The 16519-nt window shown below is 35.8% G+C and overlaps 1 protein-coding gene across 4 annotated transcripts in view; it reads right to left on the bottom strand.

Moving 5' to 3' along the window:
* The window catches only part of cv-c (RhoGTPase activating protein), a 170698-nt gene that overhangs the window by 111014 nt on the left and 43165 nt on the right, over positions 1-16519 (bottom strand). For 3 of the 4 annotated variants that reach the window (XM_035881077.2, XM_035881076.2, XM_035881078.2), the window contains 2 exons: positions 339-1946; positions 72-246 (listed from right to left, as the gene is read on the bottom strand). In XM_035881077.2, the coding sequence (XP_035736970.2) occupies positions 72-246; positions 339-1946 (1783 nt within the window). The remainder of the gene's footprint in view (positions 1-71; positions 247-338; positions 1947-16519) is intronic. The other variant, XM_085657028.1, reaches the window with a different exon arrangement.

Below are 16519 nucleotides of genomic sequence, written 5' to 3'. Positions count from 1 at the left end.
AGGAAGGAAGGAAGGAAGGAAGAAAGGCAAGAAGGAAAGAAGTAAGGAAGGAGGGAGGGAGTAAAATTTACCTCGTGGAGACTCGCATTCGCTGACCCAAGTAAAGCTAGAACTTCTTGAAATGGGAGGTGAAGTTTGCGTGGCTATATCCGAACAAGTAAAGGACTCCATTGGAGGACTGTTGGGACAACAGGAGCCTGAACCACTTCTGATTCTCAATAAAAGAGAGTGTAGAGAGATTGGCAACTGGAATGAATGAACAATTGATATTTTCATGAAACGAATCAATAAATTTATATTTGTTTTCTTTCTTTTTCTTTTTTCGTTACACTACTCACTGTTCTTACCGATCCTGATCTGGCATTCTGTTCCTCAACGATCCTCTTCACCTCACTATTTTCTATCCTAACATTTTCACAAACCGAATCGTTTCTATCTTCAGGCAAATCACATTCGACTGCCACGTCGTTACCCCTCGATCTCGATATTGAAAATTTCTTTAGGTCTACCGGACTGGTCTCTCTTACGTCTCTATCGGATTCAGATAGTCTCTTTGCCGATATGTCACAACGTAACGTAAAAGGGGAAACAGCACGTTTTTTCGAGGTCATACCATCCTTCGTTCGATTTTCCAAATGTAAAAGATCCTGATCGGGTAACGAGGATACTCTAACGAGTACAATGTCGTTCGAGTTTTCATGAAAAACAGGTGTTTGTCTTCTTTTAAGAAATTTCCCAAATGGTGGTTTCTTTTCTTCGGTCGGCGTCACTGGTGCCGATTTCGGTACATTATTGTCCAAAGATTTTGATCTACCAGCTATAATATGACTGTCGTTTTTGTTGAATACGTCGTCGTAATCTGGATCCATACCGATGTCTTGATCGTCCTTAGTACCTTTAAATCTTTGAAACCTTGGCTGGCAATCTCTACGGCGTTTCTGATTCGTTGGAATAACAGGAAGACTGTGTTTCCTCTGGGAATCCGTTCGTTGACGAGGCGGAAGTTTGGTTTTCGATTCTTCCACTGTGATTATTCTTGAAGAAGACGTAGACGAAGACGAATATGAAGAAGATGAGGAAGAAGAAGAAGAGGAAGAGGAAGATGATGAAGAAGATGAGGAAGAGGAGGACGGAGGTAAGACGACCGGTACATCGTCGGACACGCTTCTTAACTCTACAATTTTCTTTGGCTCACTACAAACGTCCTCCCCGGGTCGGTTTATTCTCGTTGGTAGACTAGATACGTTTCTATTATTCCATGAAGAATGACTTTTTACGTTTCTTGCTAAAAACTCGTTGCTCTGACGATCGTCATTGACCAATCGATATCTATGTTGATCGATAACGATACCGAGATTGTCCGGTAGACTGCCGCTTTTACGTCGTGAAATCTCATTTTCATTCGGCACTGAATCAGGATTTAAAAGAGAACGAACGTCGACTTCGTCGACGTAAGTCTCCCCTCTGTTACACCAATATTTATTTTTGACGTTGTTCCTGTTGATTTCGCAATAACTATTCTCGGAATTTTCGCTATCGGATAAACCGAACTCGTTCAATAATTCTTTGTACTTGATCGTTTTCGGTTCTTCCTTCTCCTTTCTCGTCGTATTTCGTCTTTCCAAATACTTTATCGATTTTTCTTTGGTTAATTCGTTTATCTCTTTCGCTATTATGCTATTGAACTCAGCGAGTATACTGTTCGACCACTCGCCAATATCATCCCCGATAATTGTCTTGTTATTGCCCCGTGGCAGAGAATTCTGTTGCTTTGGAACTCGAGTACTTCTCGCTGGCAAACATCTCGAAGCGTTCGTCGAATCCTTCGAACTCGAAGTTCCTACCTTGATGGTTGTTGTTATTTCTTGTTGCTTCGGATATTTTGGTTCCTCGATGACACGTAATGGAGTAGATGGTGCCGACTCAATGATCTCACCAATCTCTTCCTGTAACATTTTAAATACTTCTTTATTTCATTCGTATATATTACGGTATCGTCTAGAAATCACATGTTATGTAAAATCATATATATATATATATATATATATATGATTTTATATATATATATATATATATATATATATATATGAACGGTCACATGAATGGTTAAGAATATGTGCTTAAATATAAGGGAAAATAAATTCAAAATACAATGTGCACAACACTAAGCACGTATTATACGTAAAATACATAGAAGGGGGACGTCGACTTCAAACACTTTTATTGATCTTCAAAGGAAAATATGAAGTGGAAGGGGGAGGGAAGTGGGTACAAGAATCCTCGAAGCGCGATAACCGGTAATCTTTGTCAATACAGTGCACGCAAACTCGCCGAGTTTCACCTTCTGCCTATATGAACGACAATAACAACATCAACGAATAGCAACAACGCGACAACGACGAAGACAGAACAGGAGAGAAACAACAATGGCGACGCATGCGTAGCCCACGTAGGTTCGCGTTGCAAGAAGGGAGAAATGTGGATAACGATAGAGTATTTATAACGACACATAATGAAATGGCACATGATATAGGATATTTAGCATCCAATATCTCGCTTTATTTGACGCGGACTAAATAAAATTAAATTGAAAAATAAGAAAAAAAGCAAAAACAAAAAAAAATCTAAACAGTTACACAATTTTATTCACATGAGTAATTTTTATGTTCTTTCAAATCGTTCTATTATTTTATATTTCTAATTTCATTAATACAGTTCATTTAATTCTTACTAAATGACTTACTTATTCGTAAATTTATTATAATTTTTCCTTTAATAAATTTATTTTCCTTTTATTCTTTTTCATTTTTCACTTATTTCAAAGTAACAACTCGCCAACATACAATCCCGATTTCTTTTTTGTGATTTCCAACAAATTAGATTAACATAAATCAAAATTATATCCATAATTCTTATTATGGATATAACCGAAATCGCGTAACAAATCGTTGCGTTGCGAATTTAATCTCCGTAAATAATTCAAGTTAAATTGATTTACCATACAAAGGGGCTTTAATTTTGGGAACGGAGCTTCTTCGAAAGGATCGAGGTTGATCCCTCGTATGGAAGTAATCGAACGACGATCGTATCTCATCTATTACAAGAGAAAGAGAAAGAAAAAGAGAAAAAGAAAGAAAAAGAGAAAGAAAAATAGAAAGAGAAAGAGATAGGGAAAGAGAAAGAAGAGGAGAGAAAATCAATGGGTGGCGGATTTGTTCAACGGATTGGGAAACGTCGCGAGGCAGTTGCTGTTGAGAGAGATCGTTCATGATAATAATCCGGTCGACACTTTCAACAGAGTTATATCCCACATAAGGTGCCTATTCAACGCGCCATCGTGCACGATGTAACGGCGTTGGAAGAACAATGGGGAAGCTCCACGCTTATGATCGATAGCTCGACTGGATATCATCGGGCTGAGAGAGAAATACTGGATGTTTAAGATCTCTCTCTCACTCTCTCTCTTTCTCTCTCTCTCTCTCTCTCTCTCTCTCTCTTTCTCTTTCTATCTCTTTCTCTTTCTCTCTCATTTTCTGCTTTTATCGAGTCGCTTAATCGTTCTCTCTACGCGATCTACACTGAATCATTTTCTGCCTACTCTCTGTTATTTATTTATACGAATGTAATGGACGATGCCTAGTAATAAAGACGGATTTATTTCGGCCCTTTCGAATTATCTACTCTCTCTCTCTCACTCTCTCTCTCTCTCTCTCTCTCTCTCTCTTTCTCTTTCTTACTTTCTTACTTTCTATTGAATAGATTAGAAGAAAAAGATAAAAAAGATTTGATAAGATGCATTTATATAAAGGATTTCGTGTGGATTGTTCATAAGTTATCGTTCGAATTTATTGTTCTGTAAGTTTCTTGATTGCATATGAAATTGTGAAATAATAAGAATCTCTTATTTAACAATTCTTCTTAAATCAAAATAATCTACGGTGTAATAAAAGTAGATAAAATTTTATACATGCATTTTGGAATTTTTTTACATTTATAAATACGTGATTTATTTAAATAATTATTTATATAATAAATAAATAAATAAATAAATATATATATATATATACATTTAATGTAAATAAAATTCGATTAAAAATAAGAACACATTATACGAATATAAGAAAGAATATATAATAATTATTTTCTCGACAAAAATATGTAATGACTCATGAACGATAGTATAGAAGAACCAAAAGAAGAAAAAAAATAAGACAAAGCTATTGAAAAAAGCTAAAAAATCCGATAAAATGAAAGTAAGTTCCGTAAAACGATTGCGTCTCGTTACGCAAGAATGACGATCTCGATAACTAATTTCGATCGAGAGCAGGCGTCGATTCCTGTTAATTACCGATTGATACGATTAATTAAACTACGATCTAGGAACGTTACGTCGGAATAGAACGGTCCAAGTTCATCGTTCAAATGAAATGTGATCTATCGTTCTATAGATGCAAATTACTGACTACGATAGTACTTAAATCACGCTGAATTCGAAATCTTTCTTTAGAGTTAAGCGAGTACGTGGTTAACGAGTTTCACTTGTACGATCCCGTCCAAGTCTCGCTTATAATAGTATGCTTCGTAATAACGCAATAATCGAATGAGAAATATCGATTATATATATATATATATATATATATATATATATATATATATAACTATCAATATCATTGAATATAAATCGATCATTCGTGCGATCGTTCAAGCGATTTGAAATCATCCATACTTTATTGTTTAGTAAAATCCTATTATCCGGTATCGATGGTAAGAATAATACAATGAAACAAAGTATTGTTTGTATTCAAGATTATATCGTTGATATTGTTAACGTGTTGATGATAAAGGAAGAACACGTATGTCGTCCCTTTATTTATTCCTTTCATATTAATAGAATCGATGAAATGTCGGATTTTATGTTACTACTTATAAGTACGTATATGTGGTTATATGTGTATATAACGTGCGTGGGAGAAAAAAAGGCCACCGGTTCCTACTACAAATGTTATATCGAAGTCAAAAGAGCTACCCGTTCGATCCGATCCGATCCGATCCGATCCGATCCAACCCGATCCAACCCGATCCGACTCGATCCGATCCGATCCAATTCGATTCGATTCGACTTTATTCGAATGCGTGCTCAGCGAGGACATCTTTGCGTGTGAAACAATGTTCCTCGTTAGGACGCTTTCACATGGAACCTTACATCACGCGTCAGTGACCATAACTCATGGTGATGGTGATGATGATGGCAATGGCCATGGCGATGGTGATGTGATCATTCTTGTGGTGATTGTGTTCGACTAAATTATATAGGGATTCTCTCTTAGCGAGAGAATACAAAATGACATCCTCTTCTATAATCTACGTTACTACGGCTTTTTTTTACGTCCTTTTAAAGTTTCTTTGTCTTTATACGAAAAGAGAGTCTGTTGTTCGACGTCATTCCCGAAAAAAAGGAAAAAAAAAATGTAGAAGATTATTCGGTACAAGATGAAAAAAATCACGTATTGACGTCATCCATGGACAAGAACCTTCCTTCAGTAATAAACTCGATAAATCGCGACGGAATAGATTTAAAAAAGCAACGTGCTAATTCAAGCGAATTCATAGGCAATCGAGCGTTTCTGAAATTTCTATGAACATGATATATATATAGATAGATAGACAAATAAATAGATCTATTTATCTTTTGTTAAACTTCGTCGACCTACATTTATCTCAACCTACACGTGAAATTATCCAAGTCATGTGTATAAAATGACGAAATTGAAGAATTTTAACAAAAATATGTTAGAGTTGTGATCAAATCGATCGATAGATCGATCTTGATTGTTTTTCTTTCGCTTGATACATTACTTATAGTTCTCTGATCACGTACTACGCTCGACGTACACGCGATCAATTTTAAGAGTTCCTTTTTCTTCATCGATCGAACTTTCTTTTGCACACATAACTCACATGCACTTTGTATTAAGACTTCTGATTATTTTTTTTTCTTTTCCCTTCCTTTTTTTATCATTCGACGTTATCTAATTAATATCCAAGGAACATAACGAAGAAAATCGAGGATAGGATCTACGTAAAACATTACGTGTAATTCTAATCGCAGCTTGGCAATTAGTTCAAGGTCAAACGACATCAATCGATATAATGCATTCGTTGTATCGTCTCGATGCTAGTCTCAATGTAAAAACTTATTTAATAGTACGCTAATTAAATAAAGTCCATCGTGATTAAGCTTATGATCGAGTGACAGTACGATCGTCTATGAATTTAAACGATAATTCGATCAGCGAAACATAAAGCTGCGATTTAATCGAACTCGACGTCGTTCGAGTAAAGTATGAAGTTTCGAAATGTTGTTTTCAAATACTCTATCGTTTCGATTAACGTACATTCAAAGTACAATATATTACAATTGACGATTTATTCGAATGAAAAAAATCATTAGTCATTTATTTAATAAACAATAAAATCATTCAACTTCCTTTCATTTTCGTTAAGTTAAAATTTTTTCTTAGAATCTAGAATTTTAAACGTATTTTCAAAAAATACAAAAATACACACATACACATATAAATACGAAGATAAAATAAAAAAGGAGAAAGTAAAAGACGTAAAAATACAAAATCGTTTTGTTCATGTGAATGGATAGAACGCGTTTAGATGGTTTAAGAAGAGCTCGATAAGTAATGAAATCATCAGTTACCACCGACGACGATCGTGCATTCGATGGGATCGATCAAATTAATCGTCTATAATAAGATCGCTCAAGCAGACAGATAGGCCGACCAACCGAGAGGAGAGAAAATAAAATAAGAACAAGACATACGGAAGGTACGTTTGCAAAAGGGAGGGTGTAAACGGCGTGTCTAGTGAAAGCGCGAATATGTTAAATCAAGCGAAGAATCAATAGGATAGGAATCGAGAGAGACGGTGGTTTTGCGTTGTTCTGTTCGCTTTCGAGAAACTGGAACCACGAAGGACGAGATTTATGTCGCTCGGCTCTGTGACAAGCGCGTTTGAAGTGAACCGCGGTTAAACCGATGCTCACCTTTAATTGGCCGTGAAGTGTTTCTCGAGCCCGTGGAGATCTCGATTAACGACGTGCGCAAGTTAAAGAGAGAGAGAAAGAGAGAGAGAGAAACCGGCCCACAGAACTTTCAACGATCGGATCTCTCATATAGAAAATATTAATTAAATAAAAAATAATTTTTTTTTCGAGTTTTCTTTGGGATTTACAATGATCCTTAAATGTTTAATATAACATGCTATATATATATATATATATATATATATATATATATATAAGGTATTTTCAACAAAGAAAGAGAACGTATGCAGATATCATGAAATGAAATCATACGAATCTTTCATTTCGAATTGCACGCAATTAGATTTACCAACATTAAATCATAGCTCGTGTATAAATTCGCGAGGAAAACATCACGTGTACGAACTATACAGGTTGAATCGTTTAAATAGAGATTGCATGAATATACACACACACACACACATATATATATATATATATACACATATATAAGATCAGATTGCAGAAGTATAAAGGACTTATAGAAGAGGAGCCCTATAAAAATTTATAGCATTTAAAGAGAAAAAATAAGCGGTATAAAATGTAATCCTTCTGTAGAAAAACGATTTCTTTTTCTTTTCTTTTTTTCTTTCGTCTCCATTTAAATAATCTTGTATAGGAAATAGATGGAATAATTTGAATTTTCAATTCGAAACATTAATCTAAATTCGATTCCAGTTCGTATTGATCCATTGATTTTTTCCTATATAACGTAAGATCTTTCGATCGCTCACTCTCGATCGTTTTTAATAAGCAAAGAGAAACGAAAACAGATGTAAAATAAAAAAAAAGAAAAAGATGAAGTCCAACCTCGTTTCCAATGAAATCAATGTTGCATTGTAACAATAGTTAGGCACTGATAAACGTAACACGCACTCACAATTAGTGAATCCGTATGAAAGCGTCGATCCGTTCACAGAAAGGAGGCTCGCGGCAATGCGATCTTCGACGATCGAGACGCAAGTGCGTGCCACGATCATCGCGCGTTCGTTCGAGCGTTCACGCACGGTCGCTGTTGGCTCATTCAAGGACCACTGCCTCCTCGTTGGACGACCGGTCAATCTGAATAATATGTTGGACGATCGCGATCACAGAAAAATCATGTCTCTCCTTTCGTTATTTCTATATCGTACTAAACTCCTAATAACTTGTTTATGATAACTGTTGAAATGTCGAGTGATATTAGCAGTGAAAACAAAAGAAAAAAAAAAAGAAAAAAGAAAAAGAAAAATTTGTAAACAAGGCCGTTGTTGTTGGCATTCTATGAATTTTACGTACGAGTAAGAATTTCGTTTCATTTATATAGATTAACGATTAGCTCTTTTAACGTTCATTTCAATAGCGTAAGTTTTTTCTCCAATATTATCTTCTGCGATATTTTTAGTAACTTTCATTTAATAGTTTATATCGTTTTATCGATTTTTCTAACGATTTTTTTTTATTTATAATCATTTAAAAGATCAATACACGCGCACACGCATACACGTATACGTATATTATTACTATATAAAATATTGGTATAACATTAATACAAAATTTTTATTCAATAAATTTTCTTAAATGCCTCTTTTGATTTAGTTATTAAAGAATTTTTCTTGAAAATATCAAAATGATAAAAAAGTATACTTCAACGATTTTCTAACTGGGACTCATAAATTTTATCGAACGGCGGAACAACGTCTATCGATTGATCGTACGTATATACGTGCGTACGTATGAGGAATAAAAAAATAATCGTGGGACAAGTTCGACAATCGTACGAACGCATTTCATTATAGAAATATTTGACGAGAAAACGAGTTAGCAAGAAATGGAAAGAGCGCGTACTGAAATCGGAAACGCGTGCATTTCCACTGTATACTGTGTCGATCGAGGGCTCACGCACACGGAAACGGACGTACATTTGTGGACGTACATCGAGCTTGCACGCACACGTTCACATTTCTCTAATACCGCACGTTGTCTCTCGTTATTGAGTGACTGACATGTGGATTATATCGCCACGAGCCTTCATGACCATAATGAAAAAGAAAGAGAGAGAGAGAGAGGGAGAAAGAGAGAGAGAAACGGAGGCGTATAACAGCTTCTACTTCTTTCTTCGTTCATCTCTCTCTTCCCTATTTTGGACGAGGAAAATGAAAGAGACAGAAAATGATACGCGTAACCTACAATGGGAAACAGAGGCTCCCTTGTTTTTCAAACTCGATCATTTATACCGTATGTATATCTTTTTGCGTATTTTGTGAAAAATAAACGGCAACAGTGAATTTGTTTGAATCTCTCTCTCTCTCTCTATCTATCTCTCTCTCTCTCTCTCTCTCTCTAAATTTCTCTCTTTTTTCTCTTTCTCTTTCGATCTCGTTCAACTTTAAATATACAATACATATTTCTCTCATTTTTTTTTATTAATATTGAAACGAGGTTAAATTCAACATTAACATGCACCTCGACTCACGCTCGGCTACAACGTAGAAGTAATTAATTCGAATTCAACAGGATCACGTTCGCGGATGATACGAATTGTACATAACGCATAAAAGTAATCTCGGGAGTATCGAATACGCGATTTTATCCTCGGCTGCTCCGCTTTCCACAGAACAGTGAAGGAATTAGTTAAGCACTATTATTCGTTCATTCGTTTTTTCATTCAAGTATCCGGACTAGAGAGAGAGTTCGTACGAGCGACGAGGATTATTCGTAGGTGTATAGCGTATTAACGTTTATACGTGGTGGGATCTGCTGCCGGAAGTACGAATTAGAACTCTAGGATATAAGAATCAGTCAGATCGGAATAGGAATCGACCGACGCCTTTCTACTTCAACAGATCGATAACCCGACAAATAAAACGTAACGTAACGTTTCGTAACAACTAAATTAACAGTAAGATATTGAGGAATTCGTTTAGGCATTTATTATATACGTACATATATCGCTAATCTCGGATTAATAGCGAGTATTTATATGAGAAAGTATTTTTTCTTTTTCCATTTCTTTAACAAAAAAAAAAAAAGAGAAAAGAAAAAAGATCGAAAGCGTTGACCCATTAAGATTTAAACGGTTTCAAACCGATTTCAAGAAAAATGATGCCAGCGTAAAATCGTCGGAGATTAGCAAGAATACATCGAGCACCTTGTCACGAATCCAATTATTGGACAATGAAAATTCTCTCGATATCCCAGTGAAAGTATTAGAACGCGACTCGTTATCGCTGAAAGTTTCGGCCGTGTGATCGTCTAGAGACCGTGAATGTATGTAGTACACATATATAAGTGCATATTTACATATATATTTATATATATACTTTTGCTATATACTTTTGCTATGTATATATATATATATATATATATATATATATATATATGCAGAAAAGTCTATACTGTCCATCTATCTTTCTTATTTTTCAAAATTAAAAGCAAGAGAGAATGATAATGAATGGCGATTTTTTTGATGCGTCACGATCAGTCTCGTGTTTTTCACTTTCGAACAGATCTACATGTTTATATCGAAAGATCGCGAAAGAGGTCGAAAATGATTGAAAGGAAGAAGAGTAATATAATAACATCACTTTCATTTCTTATTTGAAATATCGAAACCGTTAGATCCGTTAAAACACATTAGACTACTAATGATCGACCGCACGCAAAGCGCGTAATTTCTTTTCTTTATTTTTTTTCTTTTTTAATTTCACTTCTCAAAGGAGATCTCCTTACCGATAAAGACGATAAAATAAGTTCATAAGAATTCCCAGGACTCGATTGATCTCAATAATTCTACTTAGCAATATAACAACTTATATACTTACGTATATACGTACGAAGAATCGTTTACGTGAGTGCGTGCGTGGGAGCGGAAACGCAACACTGGTTCGCCCACTTGCATAAGAAAAAAATTTACCTTATGCCATGTGAATTATCATTAACCGATCGGCCGTGGCAGCAATGAACGAACATGAGAAAAGTTAAAGTTAAGTACCTACTCGTTAGACTCGTGCCGATCGCGGTGTTACCGATTAGAGACCGATTTCACGGATCGTTGTAATTGATAAGGCAATTCGATGACCGATGAGAGTATTAGAAGCCGAGTCACGATGTAATATCTTAAATGCACTGATCATCCGCGATAATGTTTCTAACCGCTACTTGCAAACTCGGTGTAAAATCGAATTTATCTTATACAGTACGTTGTTATTGTTGTTTTTGTTCTTTTTGTATTTTAAATACTATTTTACTATTAATTTTATATAACATTTCGATTCGTATATTGTAAGAAAAAAGAAGAAATAAATAATTGCTTAAGAAAGTAATCTCGTCTCTACATTTCTTTTTTCTTTTCTTTTTCTTTTTTTTTTCTTTTTTTTTAAGAACAAAGAAAATCAATAAACAGAATAATTGTTAGGTGAAAAAGATAGAAGAAAACTGGTCATCTAGGCACGCGTTAGATCAGAGGTGGTGAATCGTACGCGGTGAAAGTAACGTTGGATCATTGTAATTAACTTCTCGCTTGTAATAATCGTGAAAGGACGAGTCTACGTAATTTCAAGAAAGAGAACAAAAAGTCACTGTACCTAAGATGGAATCGATAAGAAACGTTTTCTATTTTCTTCTTATTTTTTTTTTCACTTTCCTTCATTTTTTTTCCATACATAACGTAAAGAAATAACGTAAAATTGTTTTGTAAGGATTGATATGATTTTTTTGTCTTTTGTAACAGCAAAATAAATTCGTACATAGAAGAACATAATAATAAAAGCTAACAAAATTTTATTTAATATGAACTATAATGCGTATGTAAATTTCGTGAAAAATTTGTAAAATATTCTCATAAAAAGTATTTTGCTATTTTTTCTTTTTTTTTTTTTTTTATATATATATGATACACAGAAAGACATGGACACGTCCTTTTCGACGAGTCCTGACGACATAATAACGAGCGACAAGTCCGACACGCGCTTACCAAGTACGGGCGAAAACGAGTTAAGAGCTTCGAGAAACGAAGGAGGAAAATAGCTTTTAAACGAACGCTCGCTCCTTCTTTCCACGGATGTTCGCCTTTTGTAGAATAAACCAGACTTCGCGACCTTGATTCGATGCGATATCGATACGCGTTAACCCCGTGCCACGAATAGTTTCGCGTACGTTCTCGCGTAGAAAAAGAAAAAGATAAGAAAAGAAAAGAAAAAGAAAAAATGAATCTCGGATCCTCGACGATTATGTCTCAATTGTATCGAATCTAAGCGTCATTAAAGATTTTTAATATCTTTTGATAGTTAACAAAATAGGGGAATCATTTATATTTTTTTACAATCGATAATAATCGATAGATAATTTTTCTTATAGAATCACGTAGATAACATTCCTATCTTTCTAACTACCTTTATCGGTCATCTAACAAACAAATATTTGATTATTAACTATAAATATAGGAATAGTACAAATAAGAAACGGTCTGGAAGATTAAAAAAAGGAAAGAAACAGAAAATAAAAAGAGAAAGAAAAAAAGAAATATGATAAATCGTACGATTAAATCTCGTTTATTTCTCGAGATTCATGTTATCCTGATAAAATCTATGAAGGATCGAGCATCGCTCACGTTTATTGGCATTGTCGCGAGGCCGACATTGGTACGAGCGTCTTCTTTTTTAAGACGATAAGGACCGCGAAATATCGCTAGTTTATCTCGATGCAGCATTCTCGGACACGTAAATTCAGTTTTCAGAGAGCGAGTACAGCGATCAAGAGACACACAGAGAAAGAGAAAGAAGGAGAGAGAGAGAGGGAGAGAGAGAGAACTCTTCGCCATCGGTTCTCTCGGCCGATAATGTTTATTTATGAGGCGGTTCGCGGGAGCATTGAAGTCGCCAAGGATCGTGACCGTATCGTTTCGACATTTTCTGCAAATGCACGGAACGCTCTCTCGGCCTCGCGCGAATTTACAATTTTCCTTCTTTTCTTTTTCGGTGCAATTATTACGTCACCGTGGTTCGATATTCGAGAGAAATTATCGAAGGATCAAGATGCCTAATTTCTTAGCAAACGAAAAATCCATCTATATAGAATTCGATATAGAATTCGATTCATTTTTTCATTCTTTTTCTCTCTCATTATAAGTATAATACTTCTCTGGAGAATACGAAGAAGCTCGAAGAATCCTATAGCAAAGACCCCCGTTCGAAGAAACAATACACCAAGGGACGATAAATAAAGCTCGGCAATAGCAGTGGACAAGGAGAAGAAAGGCGAATAATGGCCATATTCCATTGGCCCTCATGCTGAGCCCATCTTCTTTTTTTCATCTTTCTCTATTTCTTTCTCTCTACCACTCTCCTTTCTCTCTCTCTCGTTCTTCCTCTCGATTCCGCGAGTATAACTCGAGTCACGGTGCTAAATTTCGAGAGAGTTCGGGGCCTGAGCATGCGATTCAAACTCGAGATACTATCGGTGTAGACGCGTCCACAGAATCGCAGCAAGGAGGATACGAATTTTATTGCCATTTTTATGTCCACGAAAAAGGAACGAGCTTATTTCTCTCCACCTCAAAAATTCCAGAACCCTTCGTGGGTGGGTTTTTTGTTGTTGTTGTTGTTGCTTCTGTTCTTTTTTCTCTCTCGAATAACGCTTAGATGATCAGAGATAATCCATTATTATCTTCTGATTTCTTATTATTTCCAGTTGATAGTACCTCGACTGTAAGAATGAAACACGTATTGTACGTACGTCGAGAGCAAGGTGCAAAAATGAAAGACGGATTGCGTGAACTGCATCGAAAGTTTCTCTCTCTCTCTCTCTCTCTCTCTCTCTCTCTCTCTCTTCTAAGTTATTCTCCTCATCCTACTCTTTACTCCCGATTCTCACGTACACGGATGTACGTGACCGACGAAACTCTTTCCTCTCGACAGACGATGTCGGAAAACTTATATCGAAAGCGATCGACGCCCTTCGCGAATAAAACGTTGCACGTTACTAAGACGGTACGGTACGTGTCGACCGATAGTTATATTGCGTATCGTGTCACCTAGACGACAACAGCAACAACAATAATAACAACGACGACGAAAAACATTTCCGCGAACTCGTAACTCGATAAATTTTTCATTCATTTTTCTTGTCCTCTTTGGAATTTAACGACGAACGAACGAGAGGTACACAAGGCTCTCGGCTCGTATAAAGAGTCAAAGCTGCCAAGGAGACAGGAGCGACGACAGCAAAGAGAGACGCAAGTTTCATAACATAGCAACGGACCTGAGAGAGCTCAGGAGGCTCACCATAAGTTCATTGGGAATTCTATTGACGATGGTAGCGCCGCTGCTTGTCCTAATACGGCAACTTGTCGTTTCTCGGCTTCTGGCAAGAAACGTACCGAGACAGACTAAAGTAGGAGAGAGAGAGAGAGAGAGAGAGAGAGAGAGAGAGAGAGAGAGAGAGAAAGAGAGAGAGAGAGAAAGAGAGAGAGAGAGAGAGAGAGAGAGAGAGAAAGAGAGAGAGAGAGAGAGAGATTACGATTCTTAAACAAGATTTTTCGAGGAGAACGAGAAGACAATAAAGAAAATGATTTCAATTATGATAATCATAAAAATGATTACATCCTACATACGTCATGCTCGTATCTAATTGAAAACTTTTATAAGGAATTAACTTTCAAGGTATTGTTAAATTTCTTTTTCAAAAATACAATAAAATTTTTTTTATTGATCGTAATCTTTCATTCATTAACACACGTACCAGGTAGAAAATAATTGATATAATCGTATCGAAGAAAAATAAAACGGCTTGCTTGCATATCACAATATGAATCGAGACTTAATGAGAGAGAACGGTAGCCCGTTTCAACCTTCGCGGTATCCGAGAGCAAAAAGCTCCAACGGTCAATGCATTTCACGTCCGTCGTTCTATGTTGGACTGGAAAGTGAGAGTGATCGACGAAGGGAAAAAGAGTTCGTATCGAATCGGGAACGCGTAAATCACCGCTTCGACCTGTCGACATATGTAAAACGATCTTTCTTATATATCTCTTCAACTAAGATCCATCAATATGAAATATATTCGGGAAAGAAACATTTTCAAATCTTAAAATGTTACGTTGCTGAAGTAATTGACGTTGATAAAAACAAAAAAAAAGAAAATAAAAAAAATTGTTATGAATATTTACTCGGTAAGGTTCACTAATTATTATATTTTAAATATTAGTGTCAAAAAAAAGGAAGAAAGAAAGAATTGTATCGAATCGATATAGCATTTATTTCTATCTCTCTTTATCTCTCTTTCTCCCTCTCTCTCTCTTTCCCTCTCCCTCTCTCTCCGTTTTTCTCTCTTTCCCTCCCTCTTTTCGATCATCGAGATCGTGCTAGGTAGATCTCAACGTGATCGACGAAAGCTTTTCTAAGTGACGAAGGCGGCTGTCTCGCCATCTGTTGGAACACATTCGAGAATGGTTCTCTCCGTCGATCTGGTTGTTACTCACTTAGAAATACGAAATGATATATGTATGAAAAAAAAGTAATCGTGCACTGAAAATAGAATGTACTAAATAATAAAACGTTGCCGTTAATAAATATAAATCGATATTCGAGATATATGTTTACGAAGTAGAAAACAAATAAAGATAAGAAAAAGAAATGCGCGGAAAGAAAAACGCACAAAAGCATGGTAGCCGAAATAAAAGAAAAATAAATAATTAAATAAAAATAGAGAAAAATCTTTCAAAGGTACCGTAAGAAGAACATGAGAGAATTCCGGATGGCGATCCAGATTCAGAATTATCTTATCGTCGGGTCACGAACGTGCACGACACTGGGGTCTTCTTCGTTGTTGAGGCATTTTGAGAACACGAAAGAAAAAAAGAAAAAGAAAAAAGAGAGAGAAAGAGAATGTCAAAATATCCGGTGTATTTATCTCTTAACTGTATATATATATACGATACAATTTTTAGTAAGACGAAAGAGAATATGGCGCCAAAATTATTGCGTAACGGGAATGTTGCAAAGAAAATAATAAAAAAGAAAAAAAGAAAAAGAGGAAAAAATATAATAATAACAATTGTAACGTGAGTGTATTGCGTTTAACGAGCCAATCAAAAGAAGTTGTACAAAGAAATAGAGAAAGAAAGATCGAAAACAGGAGATGAAAAAAGAAAGAAAGAACCGAGAAAAAGAGAAAGATGAAAACAAAAGAAAAAAACAACAACAATAAAAACAATAACACTGAAAAAAAGGATTCAGGATCGCTGCGGGAGGATCTCATCCTGTGGAGGATCACGACAAGATTACATTGCAGGATCCACCGTGAAAGGATCATATTGCCTTCCTTTCTGCGCAGCACCCGCGGCTGCTGACCCTTCGCCTGCGCCGCCGTCTTTCGTTTCCTTGCTTCCACAAAACGGTAACGAGTTATAAAATGGAACAAGATCACAGGCGGCCAAGATGGGATCTC

This window comes from Vespa mandarinia, chromosome 5 (assembly GCF_050613455.1).
Source record: "Vespa mandarinia isolate Hongniang chromosome 5, ASM5061345v1, whole genome shotgun sequence".
In the NCBI taxonomy this organism is placed as follows: Eukaryota; Metazoa; Arthropoda; class Insecta; order Hymenoptera; family Vespidae; genus Vespa; species Vespa mandarinia.
The sequence above is the reverse complement of the archived record's forward strand: the minus strand, read 5'-3'. Positions and strand labels throughout refer to the sequence as shown.